The sequence below is a fragment of the Primulina eburnea genome, chromosome 15 (genome assembly GCF_022965805.1).
Source record: "Primulina eburnea isolate SZY01 chromosome 15, ASM2296580v1, whole genome shotgun sequence".
In the NCBI taxonomy this organism is placed as follows: domain Eukaryota; kingdom Viridiplantae; phylum Streptophyta; class Magnoliopsida; order Lamiales; family Gesneriaceae; genus Primulina; species Primulina eburnea.
This window is the reverse complement of record NC_133115.1, coordinates 4,065,877-4,090,773: the sequence shown is the minus strand read 5'-3', so window position 1 is coordinate 4,090,773 and position 24,897 is coordinate 4,065,877. Positions and strand designations below refer to the sequence as shown.

The 24,897-nt window shown below is 33.5% G+C and overlaps 3 protein-coding genes and 1 long non-coding RNA gene across 4 annotated transcripts; 1 reads left to right on the top strand and 3 right to left on the bottom strand.

Moving 5' to 3' along the window:
• Window positions 1-5,233: 5,233 nt before the first annotated feature.
• LOC140815221 (myb-related protein 308-like) lies at window positions 5,234-6,273 on the bottom strand. The gene is made up of 2 exons (XM_073174345.1): window positions 5,917-6,273; window positions 5,234-5,811 (listed from the first exon to the last, which is right to left on the bottom strand). The coding sequence occupies exons 1-2, from the start codon at window positions 6,267-6,269 to the stop codon at window positions 5,331-5,333; spliced, it is 834 nt and encodes a 277-aa protein (XP_073030446.1). The 5' UTR covers window positions 6,270-6,273; the 3' UTR covers window positions 5,234-5,330.
• A 7,436-nt stretch (window positions 6,274-13,709) lies between these two features.
• Window positions 13,710-18,165, bottom strand: LOC140813918 (L-ascorbate peroxidase 3-like). Its single transcript, XM_073172730.1, has 9 exons — window positions 17,982-18,165; window positions 17,776-17,900; window positions 17,063-17,112; window positions 16,417-16,482; window positions 16,224-16,272; window positions 15,668-15,750; window positions 15,507-15,586; window positions 15,310-15,412; window positions 13,710-14,290 (listed from the first exon to the last, which is right to left on the bottom strand). The coding sequence occupies exons 1-9, from the start codon at window positions 18,092-18,094 to the stop codon at window positions 14,099-14,101; spliced, it is 861 nt and encodes a 286-aa protein (XP_073028831.1). The 5' UTR covers window positions 18,095-18,165; the 3' UTR covers window positions 13,710-14,098.
• On the top strand, window positions 14,297-14,959 carry LOC140813919 (uncharacterized). Its single transcript, XR_012114042.1, has 2 exons — window positions 14,297-14,722; window positions 14,776-14,959. It is a non-coding gene; the product is annotated as an uncharacterized lncRNA (long non-coding RNA).
• A 1,239-nt stretch (window positions 18,166-19,404) lies between the features above and the next one.
• LOC140813804 (synaptotagmin-1-like) lies at window positions 19,405-24,735 on the bottom strand. Its single transcript, XM_073172553.1, has 12 exons — window positions 24,443-24,735; window positions 23,950-24,048; window positions 23,791-23,841; window positions 23,570-23,693; window positions 22,929-23,047; window positions 22,369-22,470; window positions 22,031-22,105; window positions 21,542-21,618; window positions 21,201-21,447; window positions 20,770-21,120; window positions 20,175-20,306; window positions 19,405-19,719 (listed from the first exon to the last, which is right to left on the bottom strand). Exons 1-12 carry the CDS (start codon window positions 24,551-24,553, stop codon window positions 19,591-19,593), a joined length of 1,617 nt encoding a protein of 538 aa, XP_073028654.1. The 5' UTR covers window positions 24,554-24,735; the 3' UTR covers window positions 19,405-19,590.
• Between the last annotated feature and the right edge of the window lie 162 nt (window positions 24,736-24,897).

Genomic DNA, 24,897 nt, shown 5'->3' with positions numbered 1-24,897 from the left:
ATTATGATTTATTTTGATTATGATATTAATTATTATATATATATTGATTTCGCAAGTTAATACAAGAGAGCCTATATTTGAATTTTTATTTAATTATTTTGTTAAAAATTTAAAAAATCAAATCGAGTTGGTTCGGGTTCGAGTTGATTAGAGTTCGGATTGAGAATTTTTGTATTGTGCTTTTGTGTTGACCAGACCCGAACTAACTCAAATCCACTACCCACCCTTTTGATATCCCTACATGTGAGTCCACATTTGCTGGAGTTGGAAATAAACACTACCAAATTAACAGTAGAATTCCTTTTCAAGAAACAAACCAATAACTACATCACTGTGATGGTTTTATTTTTTCCTTTTTTTTTTTTACAAATAATTTAAAAATAAGTCAATCACTACATTTTTCAAAAAAATCTTTATTTGTAAAATATTAGGTAATTTATTTTTTAAAAAATAAATTTTAAACTTTTTATTGTTTTGAAAAATATTTATTTACTTAAATATGGAGATATTTTGTAGAATAACTTTGGTCAAATTTTATTTTTTGTAAATGACTCAAAGTGTATTTGAGTGTTTTCAAATACACATGATAATGTTATTTTTTTTAAAAAATATTTGATCAAGAAATGCGTATAAAGGAAAGAATATGTGTAGGTTTACTTATTAATTTATTTTATTTTTACTAGTAATATGATTAATAAATGATAATAATGTTAATAATAATTAATAATAAATAAATTTTTTTTTAATTAAATTTAAAAATAAGTGGACCTATGTACATACAATTTTGTTTATTTTTTTTCGAAAAATAAACCAACACGTATTTAAAAAAAAAATTAAAAACAATAAGATAATTTTTTTTTGAAAAATAATTTACATACATAATATTTTAAAAGCCAATATGGAAAAAATAAAGGAAAGTAATTGTGCGGGTTTACTTATTTTTATTTTATTTTTACTGGTAATATGATTAATAAACAATAATAATAATAGATAATTAAAGTTTTAAAACATAAAAAAAGAAAAAATTCAAGAATTTTCATGTTTCAACTATTATTAATAATTTTTAGTAATCATATTACTAGTAAAATATTAAATTTAAAAATAAATGGACCGATATATAAACAATTTTTTTTTCTAAAACTAATCCAACATGTATTTAAATACATAAATAAATTTATAAACAAAAAAATAAATTACATACCTAATATTTTACAAGCCATTTTTTTTTTCTGAAATAAAAATTGGTTGATAGATTCTTCATTTTAAGGTTATCTATATTTTTAATTATTGAATTTGAGTTTCAACTCTCATTTCTTGTATATGGCCTCAAGTCTCTTTCTATCAGATAAGATATCAGTCAATTCTAAAAGAAAACAAATAATAATTAAAAACAAAAGAAAAAAAAATAGCACCGTCCGCTGCCAAGCTGGACATTGCAGCTTTGTAACCTGACTCCACAACCTTAAATTTTGCATTCAACTTGTAGCCTTTGTTTTCTTTATTTTGGTTGTCCTCCTTGATCCATGGTCGTACAATCAAATCATCAAGCCCTATTCTTTTCGTTTGTGTTTCATGTAGTTCTTGAAATCTTTTTCAAAAAAAGGAGTTTTTCAATCGATGTAGCAACTTGGAACAATTTAGTTAGACCATTTTTCTGCATGAATCTCGTGCAAGATTACTTGAAGTTCTTGCACTTGGCTCACAACATATTTTGAGTCTTACCATTTGAAGTCTAGAAACATTCTACTCTGGTTTTCCCCTTGCGTCATTGGGACATTTGTTGTAGTAGATGAAAATGTCATTTTTCGATTATTCAATGTATCACAAAGTAGAAAGATTCTTCTTAAGATTGTTGTTTGCGATACATTGAAAATCTGAAGATGGTGAATGATTTCTGAAGCGAATGAGAGTTGATGCATGTATTGAAAACTTTTTCCATAAAAGGAATTTGTTCCATCTCGGTACTTCGATTCTGTAGTAATCTTTTCCCAAGATAGTACTTTATTTTGTATAGAAATAAATATGAAGAAGAAAAATGCATGACGGAAAAAATGCCACGGGAAATTTAGGGTCCGATTCCAGAAAGTGTCACTAATCCAGACGCGGGTTTTGAAATTACCCTGGGCCTGAAATAAGAAAGAAAATCGTTAAGAGGGGGCCAGGAGGGTGTCCTGGCGTAGCCCCTCCAACACTCAAGTCAGTGACTGAGGATATATGAGGGGAGCAGCTAAGAGTGCTGCTGAAAACAATATCGAATGAATTAATTAACAATCAAACCTGATATTTATAATAGAACACCTGGGCCCTTGATAAGCATGTCTTTCATTTGGGCTAGGGATGAGCCAGAAGTAATGGGCTCATCCATGGGATATCACCTTCCAATCCTACTGATCAATATTTTAAATGGATCCTAGATCATGTGTTTAATGTTTTCAACTCGAGATATGAACACTCATGTTCGTGAAAACAACTCGTCACTGCTTGGGAAATCCAGGTAAAGTACCTCACGCTGCTTGGATTTTCCAGGCAGCACCCCAGCCCAGTCCATGTTGCCTGTAAAATTTACAAGCAATACATTCGCATGTTGTGAGTTCGGGTTCGAACACCGATGCTAACATTTCGAGTTTTCCTCAACTTCTTCGCTTAATTTTCATTCACTAAGCCTATAAAATCCCAACACATCGTTGGTCCAAACACATGGGATGAGATATATTCATGATTTCACCAAAAAAAAAAAAAAAAAAAAACTAGGGACAATGATAGTTATATATGATTTGGTAAAAACCTATGTGAGACGGTCTCACGTGTCGTATTTTGTGCGACGGATCTCTTATTTGGGTTATCCATGAAAAATTATTATTTTTTGTATTAAAAATATTACTTTTTATTGTGAATATCGGTAGGGTTGACCCGTCTCACAAATAAATATTCGTGAGACCGTCTCACAAGAGACCTACTCATTTGATTTTCGTTTGGGATGACGCTTTTAGTGTAGATTGAACTCAATCTAAGGAGAAATCAACAATAATATCATGGAATATAATTTATCCTTACAAGAATGTAAAGTAACTAAACCTATTGTTGAAGATTGATATTTGTGAGTGAGAATTTTTAATTCAAACTTAATTATTAATAAGAAATCACTATGAAATGGTGGTTTAAACCTGAACTCAAAACTTATTTTAGGAGTAATAATATTAAACCAAACTCAAAACGTCAAAAAAAAAGGGCATTAAAATAAGATTAAACTAATTAATGCGAGTGAGTGGGAAATAAATTAATAAATTATCCGCATTAAATTTAAATAATGCAAGTTTGGTATGCTACGGCTAGAAAGACCAATTCGTGATGCAAGTTGGTGAACGGTCTACAGTCAATGGTCGACAATAGAACAATTTAATATCAATCAGAATATTATTATATATTATTTTATTATTGGATTAACATCGATATTGGTTTGCCCAATTTCTTTCGAGTAGATCTTTTCTGAGACAGTCTCACCAATCTTTATCTGTGAGACGAGTCAACACTACTGATATTCACAATAAAAAAATACTTTTAGCATAAAAATACTATTTTTTTATGGATAACCCAAATAAAAAACCCGCCTCATAAAATAAGATCCATAAAACCGTATTACTCAAGTTTTTATCATTTCTTATCCTTTCCACCTCCTCCAATAGCAAATCTGTTGCATCCCTGTTATCATGCTAAAAAAAGGTTTTTAAAACATACCAACATATTTTACGAGAAAATTTGAAACTTTGGTCTTATATATTTGTTTATTTGCAATTTTAATTATTTATATTGTCAAATTTTTCGTCTCAGTCTACTATATTTGTTTCTTTAAAACAACTTTACTCTTTTTTTGTGACATGACACTAATATGACACAAATGTGCGTTGATATGACATCGATATAACTAACGTGTACGATATCTAAATTACCAAAAATTGATAGATATATAACTAAGGATGAAATTGACAAGTTGATAACCAAAATTCCAAATAAGTATACATAACTAAATTGCAATTTTCACTATCATATAATCCATGGTTATGCAAGTCATTATTTGATTAAAGGCCACTGATTAACATCTAGAACAGATGTGTCAACTCAATTTTTTTTTTTTAAATAAAGATAGAAAAAGTATTATCACAAAAAGAGCTATTACATCATAAATAAGACAACAATTTACATGATAAATTACTATTTGATCTCACTACTTGATATGGATCTTGACACGAATAAATAGCAAACACGATTATAACGCAATCGCACCCTCTATTTAATTACGATAATAAGACTCGTGTGTTTTCCCGATCTTTGAGACAAGTAATTGATAGGTGTGATAATCGCATCTAGATCACGCAGTCTAGCAACAATTGATCAACGATGGAAACAATCTCGTTCAAGAGAACCTCCAAAGAACCCGTCCTTGGCAACCCTCGTGATGTTCGATTGACAAACGCCACAAAAGATAAATCTTTTGATAAGTTTGATTTTGAAACACCGAAGTGTATAAAAGCTTTCGCTTTCAGTTGAGAGAAAATCTCGCAATTTGATATCAAATCAATAATGAACAAAAGTTAAAAGTTTACATGGTATTCTAACTTATATATAGTTAACAAAACCCTAAATATAAAAATTGCGTATTTAAAGATATCAAATCTACTTGACAAAATAATTAAAACTCTAACCAAAATAATTAAAACTCTAATTTAAGAAAAATATTCTCTCCAATTCGTAAAGGACACGGACCCCGTGTAGGCCTCCGGGTGAAGGTCCGTGTAGGCTCTGTAAATCTCAATCTCGAATGTATGAGACACGGACCCCGTGTACAGGTCTGTGTACACGTCCGTGTAACCTCGGTCAGCTTCTACTTGATTGTGATGCAACCCGAATCCTTCGAGTCTTGTTTCCAAACTTTCATTGGTTGGATGAAGGGCAACATTCAACATCTTCAAGCGTCCTCTCGGGATTGATTCTTGGAATGCATAGTGGCTGGTTAGATTCACATCACTACTTCAGAGCCAACAATCTTAATTATTTGTACTATTTTTTAAAAAAACTTTGTCCAAATTATATATAATAAAATTGTAGTTTCGTAAAAAGAACAAAATGTATATTTATTTTTCTCCAATTCTCTCCACACAATGGCCTAAGTCTTTTTGGGATATATTCACGAGATTACACCAACTTTCGGCACAAAAAAAGCTACACTGTAACAAATTATACAGACGAGAAATTTCTCACCAAGATTACTCGTGCACTCTGGGGAGAGAGGACAAAAGAAAGAAAAGGCTCAATTCCCAGAACAAATTTTTATTTCATGCCCAAGTTCTGTAGTCCAGAACCACAGTTTTGATCCCAAGAAAATCATGACCAGAATTACTGCCACTCTCAATAATTAATTTACCGTCGCTACAACTGCAATCTTTGCTGTTCTTGATTCCCAGGTTACATCCAAAGCAAATCATGGTCTTCAGCGGTTCTTGTTGATAAGGAGGGCTGATTCTGAGCTCAAGATTCAAATCAGGGCGCTGTTCTTGTTCTTGAATCGCCTGGCTTTTTTCTTCGTTCATCAAAATGGGATTTTTGAGTACTCTGCCTATTTCTTCTTTCGAGTTCGCCACACCAGAAAAAGAATTAATAGCCGCGGCTTCTCCTGCTGCTGCTGCTTCATTCACTGACTTGTGGGTTGTTGGATCAATTCCTCTGCTCACAAGTTTTCTTCTTATATGAGTGTTCCAATAATTCTTTATCTCATTATCTGTCCTTCCCGGCAATCTCCCAGCGATCACAGACCACCTGTAACACACAATAGAAAAAGGGAAAAATTAATTATTCTTATTAATATCAGAATGAGGGTTTTGGATAAATTGGAAATAAACTAATCATATAAACTGGGCTTACTTGTTGCCAAGAAGGCTATGGAGTTTGATAATGAGTTCATCCTCGGCTTCCGTAAAATTTCCACGTTTGAGGTCGGGCCTCAGATAGTTGATCCATCGGAGGCGGCAGCTCTTGCCGCATCGGAGGAGCCCGGCGGCCTTAGGCAGTGACCGCCAGCATCCTTCGCCGTGCGCTCGAATATAAGCAATGAGACGATCATCCTCTTCTTTAGTCCATGCTCCTTTGTTCGTATGAGCTTTCTCACAACATGGAGACCTCCCCATGATAATATAAGCATGCGGTCTCTCTCCTTTCTTTAGTATTCTTACCGCCCTTTTCTTCCGCTCTCTCTTTATTAATCGATTTAGTTGCATATGTAGCCCCTTTACCATGCGCACATATATATATATATATATATATATATATATATATATATACAATTTTTTTTAAATAAAATAATAATATTATTTGAATGATAAAAACAGTTTAGTATAATTCATCAAATGGATTATCCATAATTCATTTGTACGGGGCTCCACACTATATCAGTCCTAATAACATGACCGTAATTGACTCGACGTAGTATAGAATTCACCGTGTGTGTGTATACACACTGGCAGAGCCATGTGTTGCTCAGTTGTTTTTTTTTTTTTTTATACATAAAATTTTGTCCAATTTTCTTAAAGCCCGATGACCCTATTAGCTTTTATATATATATATATATATATATATATATATATATATATATATATATATATATATATATGAAAAAATTTGTGTTAGACGGTCTCACGGGTCGTATTTGTGAGACAGATCTCTTATTTGGGTCACCCATGAAAAAGTATTACTTTTTATGCTAAGAGTATTACTTTTTATTGTGAATATGGGTAAGATTGACCCGTTTCACAGATTATGATACGTGAGACGATCTCACATGAGATTCACTCATATATATATATATATATATATATATATATATATATATATATATATATATATATGGGGATTGAGCTTTGAGGAGTTAATAAATCCTTCTAGATGTGAGTTGGTGGGAGGAGAGAGGGTGGATGACTTTTGAATTTTGATGATGTGGTATTAGTTGTATGGAATATATATATATATATATATGTTCTAAAATCTATTGGGCAGGTAAAATAAGCCACCTATACCCGATGTCATACTCTTCAATGTAGTTTGAAGTTGGATGCTTTAAAAAAACAAAATTTCGGTAAACAAAAATACCTTTTTAGGTCAATGATATAACACAATTATGATTATAATAATAATAATAATGGCCACATCTACGTACTATTTTAATTATAAAACTTATAAATTATATAATTAATTAAGAATTATAATTTTTGGTTGTACATGTGGATCCTTTAAGATACACTTTTTTGTCATCGATTGAATTTTTAAAAGTTGGCAAAACCTTGTGTGAGATGGTTTCATGAGTCGTATTTTGTAAGACATATCTTTTATTTGGGTCATCCATGAAAAATATTATTTTTTATGTTAAGAGTTTTACTTTTTATTGTGACTATCGGTAGGGTTGACTCGTCTCATAGATAAAAATTCGTGAGACCATATTCTCACAAGAGACCTACTCTTTTAAGTTAATCCATGTTTACTAATAATTTTGGATAAATGATTTTATGATTTGTAAACCATATTTTGGGTCAATTTTTTGAATTGTAGATGATTTTTGGATGACCGATTTTATTAATCTTATGCACTTTTTTTTGTAGATATTGTGATAATATTGTATATTTAGTAGTTTTGGTGAAGTGAAAAATATTTTTTGCTTCACTAACATATGAAAAAATATGAAGTTAAATGTATTTCGAATACTTCATAAATTTATTAAATTAGTGTAGTTATAATTAACAATTACTTCATTAAATTAAAATCATGTTCAATAAAATACGTGGGTTACTTCAGCAATCTATGTAAACTTATGAAGTCATATATAATATTTTACTTCATTTAATATCCAAAGTATATCAGAGAAATTCTTTTTTATAGTGTATCATACCCTTCAACGTAGTTTTAAATTGGATGCCTAAAAAAAACAAATTTCGGGAGTAAAAAAAACACCTTTTTAGGTAAATGACATATATATATATATATATATATATATATATATATATATATATATATATATATATATATATATATATATATATATATAACAATGGCCACGTCTACTATTTTAAAAATAATATTTATAGATTATATAATTAATTAAGCATTATAATTTATAGCTTGAGGTACAATTTCTCTACCTTCCGGATCAATTCAAATAGAACTAATTTTAGGTACAGATGGAAGTGAGGAATAATCAATTTTAAAGTGGCACTAGAAATGTGTGAGTAAACTTAAAAGAGTAGGTCCTTTGTGACACGATCTCACGAATTTTTATCTGTGAGATGTGTCAACCCTATCGATATTCACAGTAAAAGTAATAATCTTAGTATAAAAAGTAATATTTTTTCATGGATAACCCATATAAGATATCTGTCTCACAAAATATGACTCGTGAGACCTTTTCACATACGTTTTTGCTCAATTTAAAATCGGTAGGTGTCAAAACTAAGGTCTGATTATTTCCAGCTCATAACCACCTTCCATTAATACGTGTCCCTATTCAAACTTAACCATTTAAAAAATCTCTCCTAACCTCATAAATTAATTTGGGACCCTTGTCTATTGTGTTGTTGGAACTATATCATTATCATCCTTAATGTCATTTGTAGTAAGGTCTACCTAAAACATGGACAACCATGTTTACATTTCTTGGATCTATTTTTTTTATATAAAAAAGATTAATGGATATGAGATTCAATGAATCATAAAAGTTTTGGTAAGACAAAATGTGGATGTAATACACCTTATCTAGGGAAAAAAAATTAGAATAGATTAATACAATGCACATTTATATCAATTTGCGATGACGGATATAAAATAATTACTACAGAACTGGTTGTTCGATTGAGTTTGTGCGGGCTTGGGTCCATTGCATGATATACCATCTTTTTGTAAATTTATTTTGAACTTAAATTAAACATATATAACACAATTTTTAAGTGTGTTTAAATGTATATATCGAGTAGTTGTTGAGCCTTGTATGTGTTGTTGGTGTTCCAAGATTCACAAGATAGATATATTGTTGTCTCTATAGGCCTTCTAGAAGATAAGTTGGGGTTGGGTGGAATTAGAGATGAGAAAAAAGAAAGAGCAAAAGCAACAAGTATGGTTGTGGGTGTGTGTGGCGTTTGGTTCACTTTCCACTTTTTTTCCTGTCACCAAAACTTCGTGGATAAAGTTTTTGTAAGAATACAAGTCTAACTTACTAAATAATTAAAGTTGTTAATGGATTAATTAAACTAGTTGGATGGTCCAATTAATTAATCAAACTCATTAATATTAATTATGTGTATTAAGGTCATGGTTTAATTATAAAAGGGTGTTGAGAGGACATAACCCTAGCCACCACCACTTGATATTTTCGAAAATCATCCTCCAAAACCTCTCTCAATTTTCGGCCACCTTGAAGCAATTCAAGGTCTTGAGCCGCCTCTCAAGCTTTGATCTCTATTGTAAAATCTCCTCTAGTTTTCTAGTGAAAATTAGAAGAAGAACAAATCTTCTAGTCGTGGACCTGATTTGAAGATTGAAGGAAGGAGTTCTTGAAGAAAGTTCGTATGGATTTATCAAGAGCTAAATCCGACAATACCGGATTAGTTGGAGCCTAGTGATTTAATTCACCAAAAGTATAAATTTCTAACGCCCTATGAATGTTTAATCATAAAACCATACGAGTGCTCAAGCAATTATATTTTGATTGTCAAAATAAAATAAACATTTTAAAACTTCCGTTGCGTTTGGACACGAGAAAATCGAGATCCAACAATTTTGGCATACAAAAAAGTAGGTTTTGGGTCTTGAAGTGGAAGGCCCATAAGCCTTTTTTTTTTTTTTTTTCAGATTCTGCAATCAGCCATAACGATAGCTCTCTCCAGTTTCGAACCCAAGATTTTTGTACAGGCCATAAGTACTTGGATTAAATAGAACTGGTGTCGATTGAACTAACTTTATTAGATAACGAATCATATAAAACGTGCGAGCTTAACCTAAGATGTTTTAACAAGTCATTTTACTCATTAATTTGATAATATCTATGAATAATATATCATTAATTTGGTAACCACGATCATCACACGTAGCTATTTTCGATCCCCCGACGAACCACAAGACTCGTGACAATATGACCTTGAAAACAACTTGAACCTATGAATCACCATCCCTTGCACGTTCCCATCAATTTGGTATTGATGACTGAGACCTTGAGATAGGGGGGGTGGGGGGTGGGGGTGGGGTAGAGGTCATGAGGTGTCCAATTTGGTAATTTCACGTGTCATATTTACCTACTTTTTTTACTTTTTAGTGCTTCCAACTTTTAACGTCAAATTGCCAAAACATATATAAAAATCTCTATCGATGGTGTTGGGAAAGAAACGAGTTAGATTTCACAATAAAACAAGGGAAATTGAGTAAATATGAGTTTGGTACTTGTATTAGTCCTAGAGTGTTGGTACATAAATAGTTGTGTAAAACTTGGTATAATAGATGATACTGCTCTTTTTGGCCCACATTATTTTCTACGGATTGATTACACCAACTCTTTGTAAAAGATATAGAACTTTATAAAAAAATTAAGGTAAAAATTTGTGTGAGATGGTCTCACGGGTTGTATTTTGTTAGACAGATCTCTTATTTGGGTCATCCACGAAAAAAATATTACTTTTTATACTAAGAGTATTACTTTTTATTGTGAATATCGGTAGGATTGATCTGTCTCACAGATAAAGATTCTTGACACCGTCTCACAATAGATATACTAAAAAATTAATAGTCTTTCGTTTTTTAAAAATCAAACACATTTCAGCTTCTCTGGTGGAGGGTTTTATGCTTAATTTTTTAAAATGGGGGGATCTAAAATGTTATTAGTTTTGCATGGTGTTTTTTGTTTTTTCGATTTTAGCCACACTTTCTATATGGTTTACTATATATGTGGGGCCCTTAGCTCCTAATCGTTATTACAACACAATTTGATTAGGGTTAAGTAATCACAGCGGAAAACGAGTTTAAAATTTCTTTACAATGAGCCCAAAATATCTCTTCTGATATTTAAATACTAAAATAGTATCTAAATTCAAATCATAAAACACGCCCATACATAATCAAAACCAATCACATACAAACAACTCATATCCTCGGGACATGCCCCGGTATATAGATACATATACATATATACTGGGAACAACATATAAAACCTCAACTCAACAGTGGCTCCCTCCAGAAGTACCCTCTCCGGTCTCCTGATATCCTGGAGTACCTGCCATTGTCCACACACAAAGACAACAACAGCCCCCCTTGGGGGTGAGCAAAGCTCCGTATGGAAAAACCAATCATATATACCACAGATATCTAAACAATGATATATGGTATGCAATGCATGTATGTCGTGGAGGTATCAGGTCAAATGCCCATCCACTGAGCACATGTCAGAATCAATCGAATCGCTATCAAATCAAATCAATGCTCGAGCTGGCACACCGGCCGATATGGGAATACACATATGATAGCATCGACGAAGCGCCATCAATCCCACATCTCATATCCAATCATATGGGGCCACAATTGTCTATGCTTTACGGGTCATATAATACCGGCATAGCGATTGTGTTCACAAACCCCGGAATCCAATCAAATCATATCAGGGTATCCAAGGATCATAGCTCAACGTGCATGTCATGTATCGATGTATGCATAAAATGATGTGTGTTAACAAAACATTTATTTTGTACATCGATACTCAAATCTCAATGTCATGTATGCCACATCAAATCATCAAATAGGCACATAGACACGTATTCCAATCCAATCCAATCCAATCCATCCAATCATATATCATATAATACAGATATCTGTCGTATGTTACCTGGTCGCAACATACCTCAATTCTTCGTTCCAGTTGATGTAGTCTGAAGATATTGATATAATACTTGATCTACATCAATAACATACTCATTCCAATCAATAACACGCTCCAAAACCATTAATATGAGTTTCAAATATCATTTGAAACTTCAATAATTCATATCAAATCATAATCATATCATTATTCAATTCCGACTTCGAATACGAGTTTATTGTCGGTTATTCTACTACATATCAGAAATTCAACTTCAAATACATGTTATTCCAGCACTTTGATATTTAAAGCTGCTGAAACCAGAAGAAAATTACCTCAGTCAGAAGCCCTCGACGCGACGATCACAAATATATAATTTGTTTCGCGTTTGGACAGCGTTTCAAAGTCGATTTGTAAGAAAGAAACTCGATTTCTCTCGGTTATTCTCGAAATGTAGCGAAGGAAATAAAGAAAATGAGAAAGAAAGCTCATTCTTATCACTCCACCGCTCTCGCGCTCGGGCGGTAGAATTCTCGCGCCCGAGCGCGAGACATTCTGCCCCCGTCTCAAATATGTACCGCGCTCGAGCGGTCACAAATTACCGCTCGGGCGCGGCATGTTCTGTCCAAGAACACCCCACATTCCACACTGGCGCTCGGGCGGTCATTTTCTACCGCCCGGGCGCCACATATACCAAATGTTGGTTTTGGTATTATATTGGCGTCCAGCCTCTCCAATCGAGCTCTTACAACGTCAATTCATATTCAATATTCATTTTCTCAATTTCATTGTCATGATATACATCAAATACGTAATTACATGACAATTTCATTAATTATCGATAATCACAAAGGATTTACGATAAAACGATACACGGTCCTTACAATATATATTGAGAAAAACAGGTCTCGTACAGTATACATCGTCTGATGTTCGGATCCCATATATGTTAAAGGTATTCAGTGGTGTGCAGAAACTAAACTATCATATGAAGATGTCAAATGTACACCATTTTTTGAAGTTTTATTTGATACTTAAAAGGACTAAAATTATAAAAAAAAAAATTAAAAAATGGATTGTTTCCTCGAAATAAACCAGCTCTCTTAATTTATCTCCCACTTCTAATTCGTCGCAAATAGAATTTCGTCATGGCGACGGATTAGCTAGAGTTGAATTTATGGAAATAGTGATGCCGAAAGTATTGATTAACCGAAAGCACGACGAGATTATTACACTTGGATTGGTTAAGGAAGATTAGGACGTGTATGGTACGTAGTTAGGCGACGGCCAACTCAATACATTGTGAATATCATGTGCCTTGGTTCTGAACAAGGCTAAACAGGGATTGTCCTAAAAAAAATGCTTGCCTACCTAGCTAATTTGGTGGTCAAAACCCGTCGGAACAAAAATTAGGCGAAGCAGAAACGTGTGTGAGAATCTCATGCATGAATGGGTTCAGCTGAGCGAATTGAGTCATTGACCAAACAATAGAGGAATGGATTTCAAATCACACCCATTTTGGGTGTTTCAATCCGTCATACATATTACTATGAAGTTGAAATTCACAGCAATTTTGTTCGTTCATATACATCAAAAAATTTAAAATCGTGCATCTGAAATCCATCAATCAAAGTACAGCCTAAGAATATAGCAAGTTTTCACGTTACATGATACAACTAAGTAGGCTCAGTCCGTAGACTTGTTACTATACTTTTACTTTGGTACACCCCATAATCTCTATGTATTTTTCTGTGTCGACTTGTATCGAATAAATGAGTTCGCAAACCACAAGTTAGACACATGATCGATGTGATCATAGAAGTCCTTGAATACCATCTAGCATAGAAATATTCCAGTAGGTTTAGAGCCATTATTTGATGATGAAATTTAGAAATGTGACAAGGTTTGATTTATGGCTTGCTAAGAAGCACGACACGAGAAGCAACAGTCAACAAAAAAAATTGAAATTATAGATGTAGGCATTCCTTCTCATGATAGTACCAACTCAGAACCCATAACCATTGAGGTTTGATTTCGTCAGTTCGAATATCAACTCAAATGCCAATATAATAACTGGTCATTACGTGTATGTTTTTCTTTTCTACTAATATGTAAAGGCACATACAGCTCCATTATGTTATTTCAACGGGCAGCCTACATAATTGGATATAGAATTACCCGGCTACGAGAAGATAAGACCTCTGGTCAATGTTATAATGAACTGATTTATTTTGTCTTCTTACGAACTTCATATAAGTAACTCAGTACTACCACTGCAGCAGCAACAGCAACTCCAACAGCACTTTGAGCAAGCACAGTGCCATCTTTCACGATTGCCTTCGAACCAGAGGGACTAAACCCAAGTTCAGAAAGTTTTTTGTGTGATTCAGCATATTCTTTGAAGAAGGCATCTTCATCCTGCATGTTGGAGCACGCATGTAAGGGTATCAGTTAATAGATTGTGAGAGAATTTCACATTTGATCAACCCCGGTACTGCTCTAGAAGTTAAGTTTGCCTCCCTCGGTCAGAATGTGAGCGAACACACCGTTGCATGTAATTGATTATGTGAGCAAGATAGAAAATTGTTACCAAGACATTAATATCAGGAAATAACATATGCTAAACTATTCTTTCGATTACATAATCCCAGCACCTTAATCCATCCATAGACTAATTTTGCATCCAAAGGCAGAGATGTACATATATTCAGAACAGTAGATTAACTGTTACTAAAGCTAAAAACAAAGTTGCTGATCACTGTTTCTTGAAGGATCAGCTATTATGTTGACAATATGGAGGAAGTAAAATTGCATCTAGCCTGGTATGGCCTCATAGCTGTTTGAATTGTAGTATCAGAACTTCCTATTTCTCGTGGGTGTTCATTTACATTCTCCAGTTATAGAGTAGCAAGAGCGACATAAATATAGGTTCTCCAAGAAAAAAATAATAGCCACAGAACCTTGGATTCGGAAAGAACTAGCTTATTTCGTGCCATATTTCTTCTTCTCTTTTCGCTGGAAATGGCGGCAAGTAGCCGATAAAATTTTTAAACATCGAATTAAAGCCATCATTGGGAATCAAATACATCGAAAAAACTCCAGGCTTACTTGTTCTTGAAGAGGTTATCAGAGATTCTGGTTAGATTTTGCAAATTCATTAAATCAGCTCTGAGGTCAAGTGCAGAGTAAAGTGATGGCAAAATACTGCTTCAGATTGCTAGATTTTGACATTGCAAAATTTTTTGTTCTAGATTGTCTTAAAAAGTGAACAAGCTCCTAACAAGCAAGAAGTGGTTAGTTCCTTTGGTTTGCCCTAAATAAACTTTGAGCCAATTTGGTAACATCCAACAGCGTCAAATTTGTTGAATGTTCGACCTTACAAACCCGACCATCTTAAAAACACAAATGAGATACTTATCATATTTGAAACCTGATACCTTAGCATAGACCTCAACATAGCGCCGGAACTCAGGATCATCCAGCAAAGCAATATCAGTTGGAAGTTTTAGCAGGCCCTCACTTTCCCCCTTGAGCAGCTCCCTAGTTTGGTTTCATTAATAAAAAGATATAGCAAATGAAGGAAAAATAAACAAAGGTAGTTTAGAAAAAAACTTTGTTGACTTTTAAGACGCACACAAAATATGAATTGTCAAATTTAAGTGGCTCTGCAGTCCAAGGCCCATCAAAGCCAGATCTCTCAGGATGTGCTCTTCCCTACGTCACAATAATCAACCAAAATTATATCAGATTAAGGTTTTTGTAACAGTTTGCACCGTAGAATTGAAATAAAATTACCAGGGTATGGCCACCTGATAGGGCCACAATGTCTTTGTCAGATAAGCCCATTCTATAAAATACTTCCTTCAGATGTGGCACACCTGACATAAAAAACCAAAATAATCACAAGTTTAACTTAAATATACAGGACAGGGGGGGCACATTCAGTTTTTATGCAGTAATCCAAGATTGTTCTCCACATGGAGTCTCTTTCTCGGCATATTATCATTGAACAGTGAGGTTATATTAGAGTGAGAATTGGTGAAACACCGTATATTTTTTATTCTGAAATGTACAGTCTAGAATGATTAAATAAACAACTAACAAATTTTATCAGTTTAAAGTCAACGAGTCCAGATCACGCAACGAAAGTCCTTGGAAGAGAAATACATACACAGGAAAGTTGCATGAACTCACAATGCATTCCAAAAACGTTTGAAGTTTACATACAAGATGTTATTGGAAGCATCTCAACCAAATGGTGCATAAAAACAAAAACGCGTGGTACATAACAGAAAATTAACATCCAAACATAGCAGGTTAAGAATTACAAATGCTTCAGAATGTATCTGACCTTTTTTAGCATCCGGAAGTCGACCTTCCTTTGGAGAAATCTTTGAATCCTGAATAAACATGGAGGTGGAAAAAAACAGCACTTTCACGATTTTATGAAGATAACTTCCAATAGAAGGGAATTCAAAGGGGGTTGGAAGACTTCACTTCTAGAAGAAAACGAGATTATTCACAATAAGAAACATAGGCGATACCTTTCTACCGGGAACAAAATTAATTGTGGGGCCTCCAGTTATCTCAACTGCCACAACACCTGCAAGCTATAGGCATCAATGCTTTGTCAGCACAGAACAATTTTCCCTCAATTCATCTACCATTAGTTATCTTTTTCTTGAAAGATGTTGATAAGTGCAGTATCATCTGAAACTAAGCAGGCCAGGCGAAGTAAATTGTTGCAAAATCAATTATGTCCACCGGTTTTAACAAACCATCAACCATTTAAAAGGATTTCAATATTCCATACTCTTCCTCAGATGTGAAAAGGCAGGTATATGATTGAATTAAAACCGACATACAATTATTACTAACGGCTAACACTAAATGTTGAATTAAACTCGTTCTTTTTGTATGTAGCATTTTTTTCTTTTTTGAGGTCTGTCTGTATCATTTATATTCTTTCTTGGATAATGCATCTACAGATAAGAGCATGAAAAGAATATTCAGAATCAGAACTAACTGATTTCCCTATCCTTAAGATACACCTTTAATAATGTAATATTACATCAATAGGCGAAATAAGTCTGATTTCTTTTAAATCATTTGAAACAGAAGGATTTATTTCCTAGATTTAACATTTTGATGAGTAATTGAACACTAACAGGCAGCAAAGGTATAAAATACCTGATACAAATCAGCATATGTAATCTTTGGACATTTGGACTTCACTTTTTCTGCAATCAAATACCCACCCAAACACTAGCGGTTTCAGAGAACAACTAATATGACTGTTATTTATACATCAAAACTATCCTGGAAAAAAAGGCTGAACTATACCACCACAAACAGATAAATCTAACGTCCAAAAATATATAATTGATATAACACAACTGCAGGCAGATAAATGTCAAATTTCAAATCCAAAATTGTGAAACTTCTAACAAGTTTAAAATACGCCAAACTTATGAAAGTCGTAATCCGGTCAAACAAATTCTTCTATCATGATAAATACTCCTAGGTATCCAACCAATTGCAATAGACGTTTTATCAAGAAAAATTCATAATTTACTGATTTCCTAGATTCATATGGAGACCCACTTGTAAGCGAGCTTTAATGAGTAGCAGATAAAATCAACCTAAATCCTGCCACCACATAAAAAAATCCGGACATCGGTTATACGACAAGCATCAACCAAGATATGAATCAGCAACTCTTCGATTTGCTAATCTTACACATAAATATTGTTAGCTGACTAGTTCGGTAAGCAAAATACATATTTCCTCAACCTAATATAATGCCACAAGCTGTAGTAAGTTAAGCACAACAGCAACAAACACAATTAACCAAGGATAACCGATAGCATGGTGATAAAATCAATAATGAAGATTAAACTAACCGCAAAAGTCGATAGCGATTTTCAATCCGTTGTTAGAGCTATGAGTGTACTCCTCCTCATTTCGAATGGAACCGTTGGGACCTCCAGTCTTCGTCTTCACGTCATACGTCCCCGCATCGTGCCACCTGATTAAATTTCAACAAAATCAATTCAATCGACACAAGCAAATAAATCCTCAAAAGAGAAAGGAGAAACGAAGAAGATACGCCAAGCGGAGCATGATAGGGGCGCAATTCTTGTTGGAGATGAGCGCGCGGAGTTCACGGCGAGCTTTCTCTATCTCCTTGAGATATTCAGAGTCGACGATTGGCTTAGCCATTGGAAAATTACAGAAGTTGACTGAGCCACTCAATAATATTTATATTAATATCTCCTTGAGAATTAAATGTATAGCATTACTACCCTACTGGGTGTGTATTAAATACTGTGCCACAAAAAATATTAAAATAATATCTTTAGCACTTAAATTTGCATGAATATTAAGAACAATTATATTATAAAAAAACAATTCTAAAAATTTAGAAAATGTCTTGAAAAAGAATATTATAAAGCAAGGTTTAAAAAACGTGAAACATGATAAAGTGATCAGATCAACCTTGTTTTACAGAATTAAACGATTTTCGTACGAGATTCAATATGAATTTTTTTTTTTTAATTTTTACTAAAATTTTGATGAATAGCTCTCTTATTAGACGGTTTCATAAATCTTTATCTTTGAAAGTGGTTAACTCTACTGATATTCACAATAAAAAGTAATATTCTTAGCATAAAAAGTAATAATTTTTCATGGATGACCCAAATAAAAGATATGTCTCATAAAATACGATCTATGAGATCGTCTCACACAAATTTTTGTCAATTTTGATTATATAGAGTTATTCGATAGAATAAAGGTCACACAAACAATAAAAAAAAATTACTTTTTTTTTACTAGCAAGAGTAACCAACCATTAAAGAACATTTAAGTGCATTTAAGATTTTTTATTTATATAATTTATATTATCAAATATTTAAAATTTAAATTTTATAAAAAGATAACAAAAGGTAAAATTTTAAAAATAAATCTAATATATATTATTTTTATATATATAAAAATAAAACTCATGCTTTTTCAGCTTTTATTTTCCACATTTTTGGTCAACTTAAATATCACCGCTTTCTGATTCACGCTTTTCCTCTTTATTTATATTTATAACATTTGTCTTAAATTTCATCGGTATTCTTTAAGAATTAAAATATAATATATATATATATATATATATATATATATATATATATATATATATAATTTGCAAGAAATTGAGTCTGTAAATTGAAATTTTAAATATAAATATTTTATTTAGCGTATGATCAGTAGTATTTATGTATATTTTCAGGGAAATATATTATAATATTTTGGGGGAAAAAAAACTACTACCATAAAGAAAACTGCGTTTTTGGTGAAATAGATTATAATATTTGGGAGGAAAACCAAAAACTTAATGAAATAATTTTAAAATTTAAAATATTTCACATTCCTTTGTAAGTAAATAAAACTAAATTTAGTTAATTAAAGTAGTATACATCACAATCATTTAATTGAAAACGTTATGTCTTTGAAAGGTTGCATAAAAAAGCATACGCAAGAAGAGCACGTGAACCAGTGAGTGAATTAAGCGCAGAAATGCAACTCAAAATGTACACAACCAACATATATAATGACAGGAAACAAGCTCGAAACATTTTGTCCTTCCACGAATTTTCCTCTGCAGTAACATAGAAACTGTGCTTACAAGAGGTTATTTCACTTTCCCAGAAGGGAACAGAATGACGAGGTTAAGATGCTCGCCACTGCAGCTCGATTAGGAGTCGCCCGTTCTTGGAGTCTATAAGGTGGAATTTCTCGTTTATTCGCTTATTGGTGACGACGTCTGCCAGTATGATATCAACATAGCCCAGTGTTTCCTGAGTTTGAATGGCAAATCAAGATTTTCTCAATAAATACAAAGAATCAAAAATACATGTATTCATTACTTTTATTTTTGGATTCGATTCACCAACAGATTGTCAAGGAAATGGCTGTTTAAATTGCATTCCAATAGAAACACTCGTAGTGAAATCTCAAACATGAAGTGCAGGAGAGTGTAGATACTTCCAAGATATATTTCGAAAACCGTTCCTCAAATTATCAAAATAAAGATTTGATAATAACAATGCAAAGCAATGTACCACAGGTGATACATGCTAAGCACTATACGTTTTGAAACTTTGTACTCTTTCTACTTCAAAAATTTATCATCAGCAAACAACTATATTTTTCAATAAATGAGATCGTGGTTTAGCATTTAGTTTCGCAAGTGCAGCTAAAACGGAAGCCCCAAATTTACTCCACATTAAAGAGAGAAAGGTGCCTGAGATACCTTAGGATGCAGCAAGCCAATTCTAGACGAGGTGCTGCACACTTCCACACGCATCCTTTCTTTCGTAGGAGGTTCTTCCAACGTGAAAGAGAACTCTTCCTCCCATCTCGGATCCCTGCTCTTCTTTAGTTGCTGTATCAACGGATATAAAATATTAGAACAGCCAGACCAGAATATACTTTGTCCACAACAAAGCAAGAATCAGCATAATTTGTAGGCAGTTCTCAGCAGGAATAAAAAAAGAGAAAGATTCAACGAGTTTTCCACGTAAAAACGAGTTTTCCACGTAAAAAGAACCTCTGTTACAGCTCCACCTACACTGTAATAACTAAAATCTTCATATAAAGGACCAAATCTGGATTTTAAATTTTAGAAGCATCAATGGAATGTAATTCGGGTAAAATTGCTCCCAGTAAATAAATTATGAGTTTTTATTTGATGAGGAGATAGAAAACTAGGATGTCAGGGAGTATCCAACAGGGTTTAGAATCATTATGCATTTCCAGTTCCGAGTTCTGATCAAGATCGCATACAGAAACTTCTTGCACCATACACACATAACAAGACACCATAGGAGAAAGAAGTTCTTGCAAACCTTTGTTTTTCGCTCCTCTCCTTTGAAATTGATACGGACATAAGGGTTAGTGTGGTGTTTTCCTTCGACATCTTGAGCTTCATGGACTATAACCACTAGCAACCCTCCCCCACTTGGAGTACCTTCGGGAGCCTTTTGCACCTCTCCTAAATTTTCAGTATTGTGAGGCATATCTTCCTCCTTGAAAGGTTTGTATGTCAACTCCACCTCAATCTGCCCACGCACCTTGTCATTCTGAACATCGTTTGGATCCATGTTCTTGAGAAGATCCAGTGTCATAACTTTTGCTTCATCGGGGGGAAGTTCCTTCAAGGGAACTACATTCATACCCATCTTGTCATGTTTTCCAACCTGAATAAATATAAAAAGCTCGAGTTACACATAAAAACATCAGCAACAAACATTTTTAACTTGCCACTGGAATTGTATACCTTTTCCCAATCATAAAGAATGAGTTCTAATGCTTGTGTTTCTGGATCTTTTACAACAATGCTGAATTCTTCATTCCACTCAGGACTCAAATTATTGTGCTTCACTGCTGTTTTCTTTGATGGAGCCTTTGATTCTGTGAGCTTCAGTTTTACATACGGATCCGATCCGCCCAATAAATCTTTTTTTCTCAGCTTTGTAGCTCGCAAAACCTTTACATGAAGGATACCAACAGGCTTCTGCATAGCTCTGAAAGTTCACAAAGAAAAACATATAGACTCTACTGAAGGCAAGACTTTTAGAATGTTCATATAGAAATACAAAAGAGAGAAACCCAGCTTACTTTGTTGGATCCAGAATTTGCACATTAAGGGTGTTAGGCCACAGATACATGTTAGCAACCTGATCTTTGATAAGCTCCTGCCGGAAAAAAAATTCCCCCACGAAAAACTCACTCTATGATTAGCACACATAATTAAATTCTCTAGCATTACTAGAAACTAACGCTATATTAATTAGCAGTTATTCTCAAGTGACTGACATCTTTCTTTTTTCACTTTGGTCATTCACAAGAATCCACAGGAATAATAAGAAAATACTAACAATGTTAAGATCAGAATCAAGAAAAATACAAATTTAATACCAATAACCTTTAAAAGCTACATTACTAGCTGCATGCATAGCGACCTCTAAGTACTAATGCAAGGCAAATAAAATTTAAATGTACCCAAAATCTAGAGCTTATTTCCATTAACATGCATGCTACTAGAAATTGACATTCTTTTCAGAATGAGAAATGCTTGATTGCACACTTGTATAGAAGCTTAAATACCTGCACAAACCGGTATAGACCTGGTATTGACATGAGATCAGCACCAAAAAGCTTCAACCCAAAGTCAACATAAGGCTGCAAAGCAACCGAAACAGAGAACAAAAAACATTAATAAACTAGAGTCATTATGCTGAGCACATGAATGAGCGAGCACCCCTAACTTAGAGACGAGTCTCGAAAAAAATATTAACAGCGGAACATACCATAACACATAAGCATTTCTAAGAGGACAAAAACAAATTCAACAGCCTTTCAATATACTTTTGAAGTTGCTCAACAAAATATGTAGTTATTCTGTAAACCCCCGTGTCTCGATTACTAAATATTTCATCACCAACCTTCTCCATTAGAGACACAAAAATGTTAGCGAAACACGGAAAGCTGGGAACTAGAGGCTTTAGGGTGATCCGTGGTTGAGCAAAGATCTGCAAATCTACAACCTGGGACATTAAAAGAACCTTTTTTAAAAAGAAAATAATAAGATTATTTGTCAAATGACCGACTCTATGTTTTTTTTTTTTTTTTTGATAGGAAACAATATTTTATTAATAATGATAAATCCATATTACATTAAGCGGACTAGAAGTCCACTAATCGTAACCTCTAAAACTTCTAGCAATACACATAATACCAATCTCTCAAAATATCAGAAATAGACAATCCATGAAAATTTTTATCTAGTCTAATCCAATTTGCTGTATTGAATTTTATTTTCCCCCAACATTCTTCTGAAGTTTCGTCAAGATCTTGGAAAATTCTCCTGTTTCTCTCCAACCACACATGCCAAGTAATTCCATGAATCACCATTTTCCAGAATTTCCCTTAAATGACCGACTCTATGTTGGATAACACAATGTAGGCTTTGTGAACTACCCATGATACTTAAATAGCAGGCAACCTGAACTGTGGCTTTTAATCCATATGCTTTAACAGCGACTGTGATGTTAGGATTCCCTGCCCATTTTAGAAAAGGCTCCATAATCAACTCCTTTTCTTCGGTTAGATACACTTTCATACCTGGTATAAGTAAATTGACAATTTTCCTCAAGTCCAGCAAGTAAAATAGCTTCCACACCACACTTAGTCAAATACCATAACATTGCAGATTATGAACCATCACAAATACACAAACATGAGATAGAGATACATCCAAATCAATCCAAACCATCATCCCTCATGTTAGAGAGTTGCTTTAGATAAACACAAGAAACTCCTACTCTCAGATTCCAAAAGACATTCTTATAACTGAATCCAACATTAGAAAGACTCAAAATTAATTTTACAGTTGAAGAACTTTTCTGTGGTTATCATTTTTTTACAAATTATGCACAAATACACTCATCAACTAATGGAAAGCTTTCAACAATCGCCATTATCTTATAACCCAAGTTTTAAAAGTTTCTGAAGCACAAAAGTGGTTGTTTTGAGTAACCTTTTCCACGATATTATCAATGTAGGTGTTGCTTCCCAAGTCAACTTATGAACGGGGAAAATACAGTAAAATACTTGGACTAAAATGATAGCAATAGCTTAACTGACCTTGAAATGTAGGTGGCAGTGACCCTAAAGTTAGTGACTCAAATTCAACAGATTCGATTTTATATTTTGGAATTTGCTCAGCAATGATAGGAGAAGCAATATTTTTTGCCGTCTTGCAAATTGCCTGTAAGATGTATAGATAATCAGTGCAGAAAAAGTTGATAATCTGAATTTTACACACCATGCAAGCATTTGCAAACCATATAAACTCAAATCAATACCTTGTCCAGGTAAGGCCACATAACTTGAATAAACCTATTGAGCCAATCCATCTTTATTCCAGTTCACAAAGTGACATAAGAACAACAAAAACCAGACAGCAACATGTAAGTGAAAAAAATGAATGCAAAAGGAGTTTATTGAAGTCACGAACAACTAACTCGATCATAATCTGGATTTTTAACCCAAAAGGGTATTTCAGGAAGCAGTCCATGCAAATTTTCTGAGTCATGCTCAACCAAGCGGCGAACGATAGGATCCTGATGAAAGTAACAGTCAGAAACTTTTATCATTTCCTTCGGAACTCTTCGTGTTATTTAAAATTTTCCCTTAACAACAAGCAACTTGCTCCAATGCAAAGTCTACTAAACATCTGCAGCCCACTAGATATGACCAAAAACTAATATATCTTAACGTTTGCAAACCTCAATTTTGTTCACTTTCTCACCACAGAAGAAACAATCCGATGAAACTAAACAAAATTGCTGATGAATTTATCACAACATCCGTAACAGAAACTTCAAGCAATCTATGTTTGGAATCATTATTAAACGAGCTACTGCATTAAACCATAAGAAACCAACCAGTTCACAATTAACGGAACGAAAATCACAGTATATGACCGTAATGTGTGTGTGAGAGAGAGATTAACACCTTAACGTCGCTGGTCTGAAAGTAGACGAACAAATAATATCCTATCACCAGACCAGATGAAATCCCAACACCAAATCCAACAAGCCCGAATACTGTGCTGAAAAATCCCATCTACAAATACGCCTATCTTTCAAATTTGAAGTGAAATTTCAGGAACTCGAATCCAAACTTAACGCAGCTAAAAAAACAAGAAAATCACTCTAAATCTCAATTATTCCACCTAGCATCTTCCAGAAAGAAACTCCATTGACAATCCATCCACCTCTCCTCTCTCGTCACCCCATTTATTTGTTTGTTTTATTATTATTATTACATTTTCAAGTACATTTATTTGCCCAAGGTGTAGAAAGACATTATTGTCCTCTGTTCGATTTAGCCGACATCGAGTTGTTTTGCCCTTCCGGTAATTTGACATTTTGGATCTCCCAGACCGGATGAGCATTTTGCGGGGTTGA